Below are 16,126 nucleotides of genomic sequence, written 5' to 3' on the forward strand. Positions count from 1 at the left end.
AGATTGTTTAACCCCAATATAGGGTCATTCAAAATTACATAATGATTTTTTTTTCAGTGAGGCGCGTCGGCTCCAGTGTGTGCTGACTGCCTTGATTAAATCTCACTAATATTTTTATTTGACGTTTTATTTGATTACATTTTTTGGGGTCCCTCATCGTAGGGTTGGGTAAATATGATTGAAATTTTGTGCATAGCATTTTCTATGTCCGTTTTCCATGCTGAATCCGAATCCGGTCGAATTTTTTTTTTTTTTTTACCTCCGATGACCTTTGACTCCCGGAACCTTAATTTATTCAACATGGTGGCCAAAAATTGACCTTTTTCATGTTTTCCTTCTCTAATGTGACTATTAAGGTTTGTAATATATAATTTCATATGTTTTTCAGGTCAAGGAATACGCGCTAATCACATTTTCAAATTGATTGGATGTTGCATAGGACCGAAATAAAGTAATTTAGGAAAAAGGAAGACTTGAAGAAAAAGAAAAATACAAGGCTATTGAATACTATACAAAGTTGCAAAAAGCACAAATGACCTTTGACCCCAGACAGTCTATATTTACTGAGTACACTATCGGAGAAAGAACTTCTAGCGGAAGTGACATATTTACGCTTAACTGTAGCCCCAGACATACGCCAACAAAGACACGTGAAGGATGGAGCAGGGAAATTCTGCACTCAAAAATTCAGTTTGACCGAGGTACACAATTCTATAAAGAATGCTATCAAACCCGATGAATCCATGCAGGATAACATTAATGAACTTTTGTTGGCGGCACTGGTGTGATCTTGGTCTTATGTTGATTGGAGAATGACAAAAAGAGTTCAATTTTAGCAAAATACAGTATTGTGCGGTTTTCAAAAATTGTATTTTAAAAATCATCAAATCGTTGCATAAGTGTCGTTTTCCTATTTCCTGATAAGTAAAACCTATAAATTGATATATTACAAGCCTTATTTTCTCTCATTTGGTCAGAAATTCATAAAAATATCATTTTTTGTTGCCATTTTGAATAAATTAAAGTTTCGGGGGTCAAAAGTCATTGGAGGTAAAAAAAATTTCCAACGTTTTGAGATTCAGCATCGAAAATGGCCACAGAAAATGCTATGCAAAGATACTTAACCGAAAAAAATTCACGATTTACCCAACCCTACTCATCGTAACACTCGACCAAACAAAGCCAATGGAAATCTGACACAACAAACCTGGGCAGTTTATAATGAGCAGAGGTCGACAGGCCTAATATCTTATCAGTTCACCAGAAAACCAAGATGGTGGCCATATTATTTTGTTTGGGTGCCATGGTGGATGGAGTCAAGCACCAAATATGGGTGGGGTCCAGAAGCTCACTGACCAATGGGTGCACATTTCAAAAATCGACTTCCAACAAGAACCACAGCAGCAGCCACGCAGAGCTCTTGTTATTGACCTGCAACACGGAGCAGGTAAAAGGTACGGAAATCAGAAAAGTGAGAGAAAAAGGGGAAAAAACGAGAAGAGAGTAATATGGAATAGGCAAAGCCTAGAAGCGAACGTAGAATTCTTCTTACATTCGATGCTGCAATTTCCGGTTACTTCGGCCTGGATTCGGGATCAGCGATCAAATAATGTAAATCACGATTGGAAATTATTTTTTGATGATGCGGGAGATATCTTTATTATAAAATTAGGTAGACTTAAAACTGCTGGAGTATTTACTCTCTAGTTTTGTTGTTAATTTTTTAGTCATAAAGGTGTGATTGGGTATACTATAGATCAAATTAATTATTTGCGCATTTCTATAACCGTGATAACATGACTACATATTACCTCAACAACAACGACTACACCGCCTAGAACAGGATCTCATCTGAAAAAATAAATATTACCTCAGCATTACCTTCACAACAACGACTACACCGCCTAGAACAGGATCTCATCTGAAAAAATTAATATTACCTCAACATTACCTTCACAACAACGACAACACCGCCAAGAACAGGATCTCATCTGAAAAAAAAATTCCACAACTCATCTAAAAAAAATTAATATTACCTCAACATTACCTTCACAACAACTACACCGCCGAAAACAGGATCTCATCTGAAAAAAAAAATTCTCAACATTACCTTCACAACAACAACTTCACCGCCAGGAACAGGATCTCATCTGAAAAAATAAATATTACTTCAACATAACCTTCACAAAAACAACTATACCGCTGAGAACAGGATCTCATCTGAAAAAATTAATATTACCTCAACATTACCTTCACAACAACTACACCGCCGAGAACAGGATCTCATCTGAAAAAAAAAATTCTCAACATTACCTTCACAACAACAACTTCACCGCCTAGAACAGGATCTCATCTGAAAAATAAATATTACCTCAACATTACCTTCACAACAACAACTACACCGCCTAGAACAGGATCTCATCTAAAAAAAATTAATATTACCTCAACATTACCTTCACAACAACTACACCGCCTAGAACAGCATCTCATTTAAAAAAATAAATATCACCTCAACATAACCTTCAAAACAACTACATCGCCAAGAACAGGATCTCATCTGAAAAAAAAACATTACCTCAACATTACCTTCACAACAACTACACAGCCGAGAACAGGATCTCATTGGAAAAAAATTAATATTACCTCAACATTACCTTCACAACAACAACTACACCGCCTAGAACAGGATCTCATCTAAAAAAATTAATATTACCTCAACATTACCTTCACAACAACTACACCGCCTAGAACAGCATCTCATTTAAAAAAAAAAAAATGACCTCAACATAACCTTCAAAACAACTACACAGCCGAGAACAGGATCTCATCTGAAAAAATAAATATTACCTCAACATTACCTTCACAACAACTACACCGCCGAGAACAGGATCTCATCTGAAAAAATAAATATTACCTTAACATTACCTTTACAACAACTACATCGCCAAGAACAGGATCTCATCTGAAAAAAAAAATTACCTCAACATTACCTTCACAACAACTACACCGCCGAGAACAGGATCACATCTGAAAAAATAAATATTACCTCAACATAACCTTCATAACAACTACACCTCCGAGAACAGGATCTCATCTAAAAAAAATAAATATTACCTCAACATTACCTTCACAACAACTCCACCGCCTAGAACAGGATCTCATCTGAAAAAATTAATATTACCTCAACATTACCTTCACAACGACAACTACACCGCATAGCACAGGATCTCATCTGAAAAAATTAATATTACCTCAACATTATACCTCAACATGACCTTCACAACAACAACACCGCGAGAACAGGATCTCATCTAAAAAAATTAATATTACCTCAACATTACCTTCACAACAACTATACCTCCTAGAACAGGATCTCATCTGAAAAAATAAATATTACCTCAACATTACCTTCACAACAACTACACCGCCTCGAACAGGATCTCATCTGAAAAAATAAATATTACCTCAACATTACCTTCACAACAACAACTACACCGCCGAGAACAGGATCTCATCTGAAAAAATAAATATTACCTCAACATAACCTTCACAACAACCACACCGCCTGGAACAGGATCTCATCTAAAAAAATAAATATTACCTCAACATTACCTTCACAACAACTACACCGCCTAGAACAGGATCTCATCTAAAAAAAATTAATATTACCTCAACATTACCTTCACAACAACTACACCACCTAGAACAAGATCTCATCTAAAAAAATTAATATTACCTCAACATTACCTTCACAACAACTATACCTCCTAGAACAGGATCTCATCTGAAAAAATAAATATTACCTCAACATTACCTTCACAACGACAAGTACACCGCCGAGAACAGGATCTCATCTGAAAAAATATATATTACCTCAACATAACCTTCACAACAACCACACCGCCTAGAACAGGATCTCATCTAAAAAAATAAATATTACCTCAACATAACCTTCACAACAACTACACTGCCTAGAACAGGATCTCATCTGAAAAAATAAATATTACCTCAACATAACCTTCACAACAACCACACGCCTAGAACAGGATCTCATCTAAAAAAAAAATATTACCTCAACATTACCTTCACAACAACTACACCGCCTCGAACAGGATCTCATCTGAAAAAATAAATATTACCTCAACATTACCTTCACAACAACTACACTGCCTAGAACGGGATCTCATCTGAAAAAATAAATATTACCTCAACATTACCTTCACAGCAACAACAACTACACCGCCAAGAACAGGGTCTCATTTAAAAAAAAAAATACTAGATTGAACGTAGAATTATTTTTACATTCGCTTCTGACTTTGCCTATAACTTGTTCACAACTGTTTACGCAATTTCCGGTTACTTCGGCCTGGATTCGGGATCAGCGATCAAATAATGTAAATCACGAGTAAAAATTATTTTTGATGATGAGGGAGATACCTTTATTAAAATCAGTGGAGGAAATATACACCATGTCTGATATTATTTGGGTCTTTCATGTCTCCGACGATGCCTTTATCTCCCGGCATGCATCATTCCCCATGACAAAAACCAGAAACAAAAAAAACCAGAAGCAAAAAAAAAACCGGAAGCAAAAGGGTCATAGCCAACGACACGGATTCCAAATTGCCAGAGTATTGTGTTGTTGTTGTTGTTGTTGTTGTTTCCGATTCTCTCATGTGCACGCGTTAAGTATGAAGCTCACTGCGTTCGCTATAATTAAATGGAGCGTGCGAGAAATTTAATAGAAAATAATGAAGGATTACATGCAGATGCACATTTTCAACACATGTAAAGGATTACATTCACTTGCATGTCCTCAATGGCAAAGTACTAACGATTTATGTTCAAACAAATTCAGAGTTGGAAAAAAATAACCCCTTTATATTTGGCTCATCTCCATTTCAAGCTTGGTGTTGGCTTCGTGGTTAGGGTGGCTGGCTTGGGATCTTTGGGTCCTGAGTTTGAGCACAGTTGGTCGTTGAATTAACACCAGGTGGGGTTGACTCAGCCTGTCATCCTTCCGAGGTTGGTGAAATGAGTACCAGTGTACTGGCAGATGGGTACAGCATCAGTGGCACAGTTGTGCCCCAACACTATGATAGCTACCCAGCAGCCCAACTGCCATACGCAAAAAGATGTTAACCACTGCTAACTACAACACTTCGACTTACAAACTTAAGTGAAAATATGTTTTTGTTTTTTTTTGTGCAGGGCAGTGATGTTTGCTGATTTCCAAGCAGATGGCACATGACCTTGAGCAAATGAGAGGGTGAATAGAACAGAGAGAGGGTGAGCAAGAGCAGAAGAGCAGGCTTTGAGGACACATGGGCTGATGCCATCTGGACCGGTTGCAGAATCTGAGTCGAGGTTTGACAGCAAGCTCTCCACCTTGTCAGGAGAAAAGAACACAGAGTCCAGGGACAGTTGGGTGTGACTGAGTAAGGTGGGTAGAGAAAGTGACGGGTTTTGGACACAAGATTTAGCTGCAAACACTGAGTTTAAGCATTCAGCTTTTTCACGTGCGGTATCTGCAGTGTGGCCATTTGAGGTAAGGGAGGGGATGGAGGGGGAACATACACCAGAAACAGATTTGATTAGATGCCACCAGGATTTTGAGGAGGGAGAGAGGTTTGAGAGTTCAGACTTGAGATTAGAAAGATGTTGTTTTCTGGCTCTCCTGAGGGTAGATACACACTTGTTCTGAGCTTTATGGAAGGAACTGAGATTTCCCTCAGTTGGATTTGCTTTCCATGAGACAAAGGCAAGTTGTTTCAGGACAACTGTCTCACCACAAGCTTCAGTAAACCAAGGGCGGGAGGAAGGGTAGGACAGCTGAAGATGAGAGGGGATAAATCTGTGCATGAGGGAGAGCAAGTTTCTTTGAAAGAATTCCCAGGAAGAGTTGATGTTGGAGAAAGTAGCGATGGGAGACCAGTGTATAAGTTTGATGGCTGCTTGGAGACCCTGTCAGTCGGCTTGAGTGAAATGCCAGACTCGACGGCGGTGAGGTGATTCTCTGATAATAGCCAGAGAGATGTCCACTTTGACAAGGACGTGGTCAGAAGAACCAATTGGAGCGAAGGAAGAGCAGCAGATATTGTCAGGGAAATTTGTCAAAATCAGATCCAGAAGAGATGGAGTACCATTGGTTGAGATCGGGGTTGGGAAGTTGACCGATTGAGTCAGTCCCAATGAGTCGCAGAAAGCTTTTGCTGAGGTGCCATGACAGGTGAGAGAGATACCCACACCAAGCCAACTGGCATGATGACAATTGAAGTCGCCACATATGAGGAAGAGAGAGTTTGGATGAGAACATAGAAGTTGGTTCATGTTTTCGGAGAGTGAGGTGTAGATGGAGTCATCACTGTTCGGTGGACAGTACAGTACACATATAAACAAGAGGTGGGAGTGGAGGGGAAGCCGTAGCCAGAGGTATCCCTGGGGGTGTGGGGGAGTGAGCGCAGTGCATGGAGAGTGAGGAATAGTCTTTGATGAAGAGAGCAACACCTCCACCAGGGCAAGGCTCAAGTCTGTCAAACCGGAGGAGGGAGTAACCAGGGAGAGATACTTGGGAGTCAGACACGTCTTGGGGAGGAAGGTTTCTGTTCGGCAGATTATGTCTGGTTTGTCAGTGGCAACCTGTATGGAGAGATCTGAAAGGTTTGAGCGAAGGCCCCGGATATTTGAGGTCCACACTTTTAATGAAGAGGTAGGAGGGAAAGTTTTTGGTACAGGGGGTGGGGGGAGGGGGACGGGGGGACAAGGGGCGAGGGGGGAGGTAAGGAGGGTTGATGAAAGAGTGTGGGGAATTGCAGAATAGCTAAGGGAGGGGCTGAATGAGGAAGGGAAAAGGTTCTGTGGTGCTGGGGGAGAGGGGGACAAGAGAGGGGGAAGAAGGTAGTTTAGGATTTGAGGAGGTGGAGTGAAGAGATGGAGGTGAGAGGGCAGTGGAAGGAGGCAGCTTTGTGGATGGGAGGGGGGGCAACTTTGAGAAGGATGAGTGCGGGGGATGAATGGTGGGAGAAAGGTGAGGGGGAGTTTTTGAGAGAGGTGAGAGGGAGGCTTGGAGGGAGAAAAGTGGGATGGTTGCTTTGAGAGGGAGGGGTGAGAGGGGTGAGTTGGCACTAAAGTTGGAAAAAGGAATGGTTGATGGAAAGTGAACATTCATAGCAAACTGGGGTTTTAAAAAGTTTTAGGTTAGAGATGCGATTTAACACAATTCTTGATGGATGCAATAAAGGCGAATTCAGGGAATGGAGAGAAGAAACGCAGTAACAGTTGGATTTTTTAGGCAAGGTATGAAGGAGAGGTCGAATTGAGAGCAGTCTGTTTAAATAGCAGAAGAGTAGTGCATTATGATACAGTAACGAGTACCACATGTGTGAAAGAGGAAGATGAAGCATTATTAGAGATCGGTTTTGTTATTATTATTAATGTTTGAGAGAGATTTCAACAGATTAGGTCATGGAAGTGTTGTATAAAAACTCGAGGAAGAAGAGGAGGAGGAAGATGAGGAGGAGGAGGAAGAAGAAGAAGATTTAGAGAAAGGGAGCGGTTTTTTGGGGGGGGGATTTAAGATAAGAAATAGAGAGATTAATTGGGAGGAATGGGGGACGTTAGGAAAGTGGGGAAGATAGAGATTGAAGATAATGGGGAGAAAAAACAAATAAACACGATTGTACACCGAGGGGAACTAGTAGGCCTCAAGCCTCAAGGATAGGCCTCAAGCACCCAGAAAGACAAGTTCGATGAAATCTTACAAAATAGCATGATTTTTGAAACAAAACCGAACTAGGAACACAGTCACATGTATGTGAGAAAATAAACAGTTAAAACGGGACAAATAACGACCGGAAACTTAACTTTGAGTTCGTCAGCAGAGAGCCGTGAAGGAGACCTGCCGATGCGCCAAACCCGGAACCGGAAGTCCTTTGAACTTTTGTTTAACTCCAGTGAAACTCAAGTCTGTTCGTTATTTCTATGATGATGTAAAATGCGAGCTGCCAGGTAGGAAAGCATCGTCACCCTTCCCTTAAAGCCTTGCTCGATGCTGGTCCCCCAAGGGGGAGGTCTAAGAGCACAATAGTAGTGTCGGGCAATATTCTTTGTCCAGGTCTGTTCTCCTGCTCGTATCTACAGCAGTGGTCCTCGTATCTTGTGTCGTCGGATCAGTGCTCGTATCTTGCGGCTGCTTCATCAGAATCCAGAACTTCTGACTCTGTGTCTTCTGAGTTGTCAGGTTGACGTGGTAGAAGGACATCAAATGTGTTTGACAGCAGCAGGGCACTGAGTGCTGCATCAACAATGAAGGGTGCTGGAACTGCATGAGCAATTGCCTTGTCAGTCAGAATGTGGATGCATACTAGACTTGCTCACACCACAATAGTTACTCAGTGCCAGGGCTGTGTTCCATTACCACTCAGCTTGCTATCGCTTACCAAGCCAGCCGTTCCTTATCAACCGTTTTAATGGAATGCTTGCTTGAGTACTTGAGCCATTTGGAGAGTACTCAACAAGCTGATTGGTAATAGAACACACCCCTGATTTAGCAAATTTCGTAACCAAAATCATTGTCATTACCAGATTTTTAGGTTGTCTGGAATTAAAATTCCAGATCAGGTATTGTCATTGTGCATCATCCATCCGTCCATCAATCAGTCCGTCCCCTATTTCAACTTCTCCAGCCAAACCACTGGGCCGATCTCGCTGAAATCTGGCAGCATCATCCCTCTCCTGACTGGAAAGAGGAATTGCAAAGTTCGTTCTGGTCAAATCACTTTAAGTAGGTCAAAATGGCTGACTTAATAAATTTCTTCAAAATTCTTCTCCAGACCCACCAATCAAAATGCTACCAAATTTGAGTTACAAAGTTAGGCCAGGGTCGGGAAGTTAAATTGTGAAGGTCATGCCGATCACATGACCTGAAGTGTGTCAAAATGGCGGTCCCGCAAATTCCTTCCGTAATATTCTTCTCCAGACCCACCAGTCAGAATGCTACCACATTTGGGTTGCAACATTAGGCTAGGGTAAGGATGTTAATTATATTGCAGAAGTCATGCTGACCATGTTACCGTAAGTGTTTCAAAATGGCCGACTTCGTCAATTGTTGGGAAAAATCGCACAAAATCCTTCCAAAATCTTCTTCCTCAGACCTACCAGCCAGTCAGAATGCTAAAAAAAATGTGTAAAAAAATCAGGCCAGGATAAGGGTGTTAAATTGCAGAAGTTATGTTGGTCATGTGACAGGAAGTGTGTCAAAATGGCCGACAGTCAACTTCTGGGAAAATCACGTAAATTCCTTCAAAAATCTTCCTCTCCAGACCCACGAGTCAGAATACTACCAAATTTAGGTTACAACATTATGCCAGGGCCCAGATAAGCTGCAGGTCCAGTGGTCCAATTTCTTTTTTTAATCGGATGAAATTTTTTGTTGTTGTTGTTATGGTATGGGTAAAATACCCAAGAGAAAATTCCACTTCCTTCCATTGTAATCATTGTAATTGTTGCAGCCATTATTGTGCTAGGCTGGATGACATTTATCACCAATTCAGTGGATGAACAATTCGGCAATTTTGCGATCTCTATTTGCTACTTCAACGATGTATTCTGGAATCTTTTTCATTCTTGTTAGTTGTCAAAACGTTCGAGAATAACGTGTCAAAACATACTCCATGATACATGTAATGGACAAACCAATAATGTATTTACTATGTTTATTGTCATTCTTGTAAATTATATTCTCGCACTATGACATCATGGCTCTCATAATCATGTTGTGAAGTCGCCACGCGAAATGAGATTGATGACAGTATAATTGATTGAGATCCCTTTGATAAATAATGATATGAAAATGTGCAGCTTCAACCCTCGTGCCCTGAGATGGGCTTTGGCCATGGAGTTTGCTCTGAGAGAGGTGAATATGAACCGTGTGTTGCTGCCCAATACTACTCTGGGACACATCATCCATGACTCATGCTACGACCGCTCGAGAACCATCAAAGCCCTCTTGCAGTTAACCGGGTGGGGCCAGACCAGTATGACGTGCCGCCCACATGCAGTCATCGGCGAGTCTGGATCCACATTGTCGATGGAAATGGCTCGATTCCTCGGACACTTCCACATTCCTCAGGTCCATTTGCTTTTTGCTGTTTCCTACTCAGACTTCCTTTCCTCAGCCCTGGATACTCTGCCCCCAAATCCCATTATGGAGGATTGATAAGGACTCCAAAAACGTCATAGCTTCATTATGAATATCTGCCATTTTGTATCACCTCGGCCATAAAAGTATGATAAGTAAGATACAAATAAGTAGTTATATACACACACACACACACACACACACACACACACACACACACACACACACACACACACACACACACACACACACACACACACACACACACACACACACACACACATATATATATATATTTTTTCGATACATATATGTGTATGCCCTGGTTAGAATAGGTGTACCATATCCCTGTGTTGTCAGAGGCGACTAGGGTTGCGTCAGGAAGGGCATCCGGCGTAAAACATGTGCCAAATCACTATGCGGATCATAACGGGTGATCCGCTGTGGCGACCCCAAACGGGAGCAACCGAAAGAAGAAGAAGAAGATATATATATATATATATATATATATATATATATATATATATATATATATATATATATATTAATATATCTCAGTGGGCTGTCACCACATAAGCGATGAGGTCCTTGCATTTGAGTGTATGCATATACTAGCAGAGTGTGCTTACACATTGTGTAAGCATACGAACCGTGCTTCCCCATTGTCTCGGGTTGCTCACCTGCATTTGATTTTTCATTTATTTATTTTCGTTTAATTGTTTTTTTTACGTTTATTTATATTTTCATTTAAGGATGTTTTCTGACGGTTCTGTGATTTTTCCCGGTGTTTCGGCTTCGATGTCCATCGGCACCCAAAATTTCAGCTTTCTACGTCACCTGGAAGGTACCGATCTTTAATATCAGTCAGTGAGTTAGTGGATAGAAAGAGCTTTATACATTACATTCACCTCCTCCACCAATCGAAGAGAACTGTTGTATATCTTTTTTAACAAACAGGCTAAGTCTGGTGAAGTCATTTTTCTGGCTTATTTTCTGGATAACTGAGAATTTGTTGTATATAATTTCAGATCAGCTACTTTGCCTCATGCCGATGTCTGAGTGACAAGGAGCGCTTTCCCTCATTTCTACGCTCAATTCCCAGCGATGAGCACCAATCGGCCGCCATGGCAAGCCTCGTGAAACACTTCCACTGGGGGTTTGTAGGGACGTTGGAGAAGGATGGAGAGTATGGGCGGAATGGTGTAGCGGGATTTCTTGATGTGGCATTGAGCCAGGGTCTGTGTCTCGCGTTTCGTGAGATCCTTCCACCGCTTAAGGACCAGAAGAAGTTTTTTCAGCAAGGTGAGATGCTTATTGGGTGTGGGACTCACTATAGTTTGGTTTGACAAATACGAGGAAGGTGGTGGGGGGGGGGAGGGGAGTTCAGACTTTGAATAAAGTTTTCAGATCTTGAATAAGTCTGTCTACCAAGTTTCAAATAAGTTTTTCTTGAATAATAAGTTTTTAGACCTTTAGAACCCTTTCACTTCCGACCCGTGAGACCTTGTAGACCCGATTGACCCTGTTGGAACCCTTAAACCCCTAAGATCCCATAGACCCCGTTAGACCCTTTACAACACTGAGACCCCTTTAAGACCCTTTCGAAACGTAAGTCCTTCAAGACCCCTAAAACCCCAAAGACACTATGGACACCGTTATATCCTTTAGACCTGTAACTGCTGTTGCAACATACCTTTTCGACCTTTCGACCCCTTAGACCATTTTAGACCTTTTACAGCCCTTTATACCACATAGACCCATTGACCCTTGAGATCCATCGGCACTTTAGATCCTTTAAGATCGTTTGAGACACTTTAAGACATTTTAAGGCCCTTTAGATCCTAAATACTATTGAAAAATATCCTTTAGATGTTTAGACCTCTTAAGACCCTAATAGATCATTATCGACCCCCTATTGACCCTTTGGACCACTTTGACCCTTTAAACCTTTACACCCCTTACACATTCGACCCTTTTGACCTGTAGACCCGTTGGACCCCTTGAGACTCTCATCACACAAATGTGTATGGAGTCTTCTTGCAATACACAGAAAATACTTTTTTTCAGCAAGTAATATGCTATCTCCACCCACGCAGAGGCTGGGTAATGTGCAAGGTTGAAGAGAATTTGCATATTGGGTCAATGAATTGGTTCACCAATCAAAACCTCTCAGCACATTGTTTTGGAGGTCAAAAGCTCAAAGGGTCAATGGTAAAGGTCGCATAAAATCATCATATTACATCTATTTAACTTGAAATGTGAACAGTATTTGCATATTGGGTCACAGAATTGGTTCACCAAAGATCACAACGATCGATTTAGCCGTTTTGACGTGTCAACAATTTCCATGACAACAATTTCACCCATATTATAACAATGAAATGGAGAATTTTTGTGAATTTATTCTGACCATACCTCAACAATTTTTCAAGATATCAAATTGAAACTTACACAACTTATTTGTACGTATGTTTAGTGTATGTAAGCAATCCTTGGTCCAAATTCGTGAAAGGGTCAAGGTCAAGGCCATCCCAAACACGCAAAACACCTCTTCGGCTGCAATTGAAAAAAAAATGTGTCAGCCAATTTATGCACAACATTTAATCATGGAAAACACTTGATAGGTCAAATGTTTAAAATTCACAAATTGCTGTTTCCATGGCAACTATTGTTTATTTGGATTTCGCAAACATCGTGCTATGCACATCTTTCTTGTTATTTAATTCCCTTGCTTGTTGTGTTCAACTGTAGCCCCTCCCCCCCCCCCATTCCTCCCACTATGAGGACGTTGCTTATTTTTTTAACCTTCCATCACCACTCTTCCATGAGGCGAGATTGAAAATAAAAAAACACTGGCAGACACACACCCAAAAGAGACTGGACAGTTTGGCAGCACAGTCTCTTCCTTCCTTTGTTTGCCTTACTCCTTTGAGATATTTTAAGGACATGAACACTTTAATGCACAAAGTCCTGCCAATGCTCACCAATTGTGAACAACAAGCTAATATGATTTGCATCCCCAGCCAGGTTGTCTGACACAGTTCGTGCAATCTTCTCTGAACTCGAGCGAGGCTGGTTCTCTTAAAGGCTAACCTTTTAACTTCGTTGGACACGGCCAATTGATTTTGAATGATTTTTTTTTACTTGTCATTGTTTTTCTTTCACAGGCAGGTTCTTATCCCAAACAAATGCTCAGGTTATAGTCGTGTTCTCTCCAGAAGCAGAATTCCTGCCTTTGGTGGAGCAGCTTCTTCTGCAGAACGTTAGTGGGAGGACCTGGATGGCGAGCGAGGCTTGGTCAACGTCTCGTTTCCTCGCGTCGTCACGTTTTGCTTTGGTCTTCACCGGCACCATAGGTATTGCCCTTCGCCAAGGAACCATTTCTGGCCTCTCTGACTTTTTGAAAGCACTGAGACCTCGCTTTCTCAACCGTAAAAACTCGACGCTGGCAGAGGGTTCAGAGCAGATAATCAAGAACCTTACTAGGCTTTGTGATGGTTGTACTACGAATATCATGCCACCGAGGAACAATTGTTTGTTCTTTCCCGATATGTGTTCAGGAGACCAGGATGAGGTCACTTATATGACATTTGCGCAGATGCACATGGATGATGCACGCCGGACGAGACAAAAGGAAGCAGATTCTTCAGTGTTCTCCCTGCTAAGTTTCAAAACCATGACAAACAGTTTGAGTCCAATGGATAAGCATGTGCTGGAGCAAAACACTTTATCAATGAACGGTAGTGGCCTTCAGAAGATGTACCGGCCTTTCCTGTATTCCACAAACCCGACGACAAGTGTTGCAGGTGTTGAGAGTGAGACATACCGCACAACTCAAACTCGGCTTCGACTCGTGCCACTTCAAAATAACAACACTTTTCGAGTTAAGAGAAACGACCGGAGCCACAGCGAGCTGCATGGAAGTGTCACCTCTGTGGTGGAGGGTCTGAGAGACGATGACTTAAACGAGTTCCTCATGGAGCTGTGGCATCTAGCATTCAGCTGCACATGGAGAAACGAGTTCGGAGTGACGACTTGCACGGGCCTCGAAGATCTGGCAGAATCTGGGGTCACCATTATGGATGTGTCCCATCTGCGTGTTACTTACAACGTGTACATGGCTGTTTACTTCATCGCGCACGCCCTGGATGATCTTTCGACCTGTGTGCAGGGATTCGGGCCATTTAAGAACTCTTCATGTGTGTCCCTGAGCGACTTTCAGCCATGGCAGGTGACCGTCACAGAGGAACTCGCCTCCATCTTTAGGGACGAACACTGTGTTATGGGTACAATAGAGGAATATGTATGCAGAAAACAAAATTGGATTCATGTTCAGCAGAAACCCCTTGTCCAATGAATAAAATTCAAATAATCTCTATGCATTGAAGGGTTAAGTGATTTGATGACAGCCCTGTTTTTTTCTAGGATTTTCAGACATGAACACACACACACACACACACACACACACACACACACACACACACACACACACACACACACACACACACACACACACACACACACACACACACACACACACACACACACACACACTTGCCTTATTTAACACTAGCAGGAGTACCCAACGTTGCCCGATGCTGTTCTAATCCTGATAGCAATTCGAAGAAATCAATTTTTTTCTGTTTTTTTTTTTGTGGGGGCTTAAAATTCAACTTTTTTTTTTTTCAAATTAAATTTCTTTTGCCTAAAACACTTCCCAGTGCTCGCTGATGAATCTCTGACAATTTGACGAAGATCCGTTTGGCCATTTCTGAGAAAAATGGTGACAGACAGACAGAAGAACATCTGTCTTATAATATGGATTGTTGGATGTGAACTTGCTTTGGAGCTGTGTAGCCTGTGTCCAAATGTCGCTGTCAACTATCGTCCTGGTGTTTTATATGCTGGGCAAGACATCATTGCATGCATCACCCATCAAAAGGATGATAAGTCAGAGGACCCACCTGCCAGCACTGACTGCGGGTGATGTTGAAGACCCCATGGTGTTGTTTGCAAAGAATGCGAATTTGTGCTGGCAACCTCAACACATTACAAGTTCCTGCCACCTTCATTCGAACATGAGGTCTGACCGGCAGGCTTGTGAAAAACTTTATTTTCCGGCCGACACACAAGAAGTTTGTAATCAATTGGAGCCTTTTCGCTTTCCCAGCCTCGTCTGCCATTGCTAATGAGGTATCAATGGCATTCCCTGCGCTCTCCTACGCAGTACATCAAATGAGTCAAATGGATTATGTCCATCTTGTATTCGGCATTCATCAAGATGCAATTCTGATTTTTTTTTGTACCATACTCTGTTATAGAGCAGTTTATTGGCAAGGATTATGCTGGGTGGTTTGCTATTGCCTTCCCTCCAGTAGTTAGGGCAGGAATTTGGAATTCGGCCGTGGTGCGAGCTTGTCTACTCTTCGCGATGGACACCGTGGGATCTTTTAATGTCCGCCAACTAATGCTGGCAGACGGTACGTCCAGTTTTACGTCCATCCATGGGCTGACACACACTGATGAATCACCCTGCCTGAGAAACACTGGGATGACAGTTTATAGTTGGGCTGAAATTGGAACCCAGGCTAGACAGCTTAGAGACGAGTGTGCGTACAATACCTCTAAGCCATCTTGCCAGCCAGAGATATAATAAAGGCTGTTTTAATCGCTCGAACTCCCATCAAACCCCTACAGCTGAGCGTAGGGATAGATCGGATTCACAAGTCTCAGGTGTGGTCACGAATCACCACCACAATAAAGGATTTTTTTTTTTGTATACCTTGGTCGAGGCTCGTGTGAGAGCTAACACACAACTCACAGCAAGGAGGCATGAGACAAGAGGGGCGGGAGTGGAAGGGACAAAACAGTGGGGAACAGACACATTAGGTGAACTGTGGAAGGGAGAGGGATGGGGATGGGACAGGGAACATGGCGAAGAGAAGATGGACATTTCAGGGACTTTCAGGAAGGAAAGCAGGAGAAATG

At 41.8% G+C, this 16,126-nt stretch overlaps 1 protein-coding gene across 1 annotated transcript in view; it reads left to right on the forward strand.

The window, feature by feature from the left end:
* The window catches only part of LOC147034425 (extracellular calcium-sensing receptor-like), a 34,301-nt gene extending 19,577 nt beyond the window's left edge, over positions 1 to 14,724 (forward strand). The window contains exons 3-5 of the mRNA XM_085852125.1: positions 9,859 to 10,129; positions 11,167 to 11,440; positions 13,306 to 14,724. Of these exons, the coding sequence (XP_085708251.1) occupies positions 9,859 to 10,129; positions 11,167 to 11,440; positions 13,306 to 14,495 (1,735 nt within the window). The 3' untranslated portion in view covers positions 14,496 to 14,724. The remainder of the gene's footprint in view (positions 1 to 9,858; positions 10,130 to 11,166; positions 11,441 to 13,305) is intronic.
* The last annotated feature ends 1,402 nt before the right edge of the window (positions 14,725 to 16,126 follow it).

The sequence above is a fragment of the Eptatretus burgeri genome, chromosome 1, assembly GCF_056783735.1.
Source record: "Eptatretus burgeri isolate ZD-2024b chromosome 1, Ebu_testis_v1, whole genome shotgun sequence".
NCBI lineage: Eukaryota > Metazoa > Chordata > Myxini > Myxiniformes > Myxinidae > Eptatretus > Eptatretus burgeri.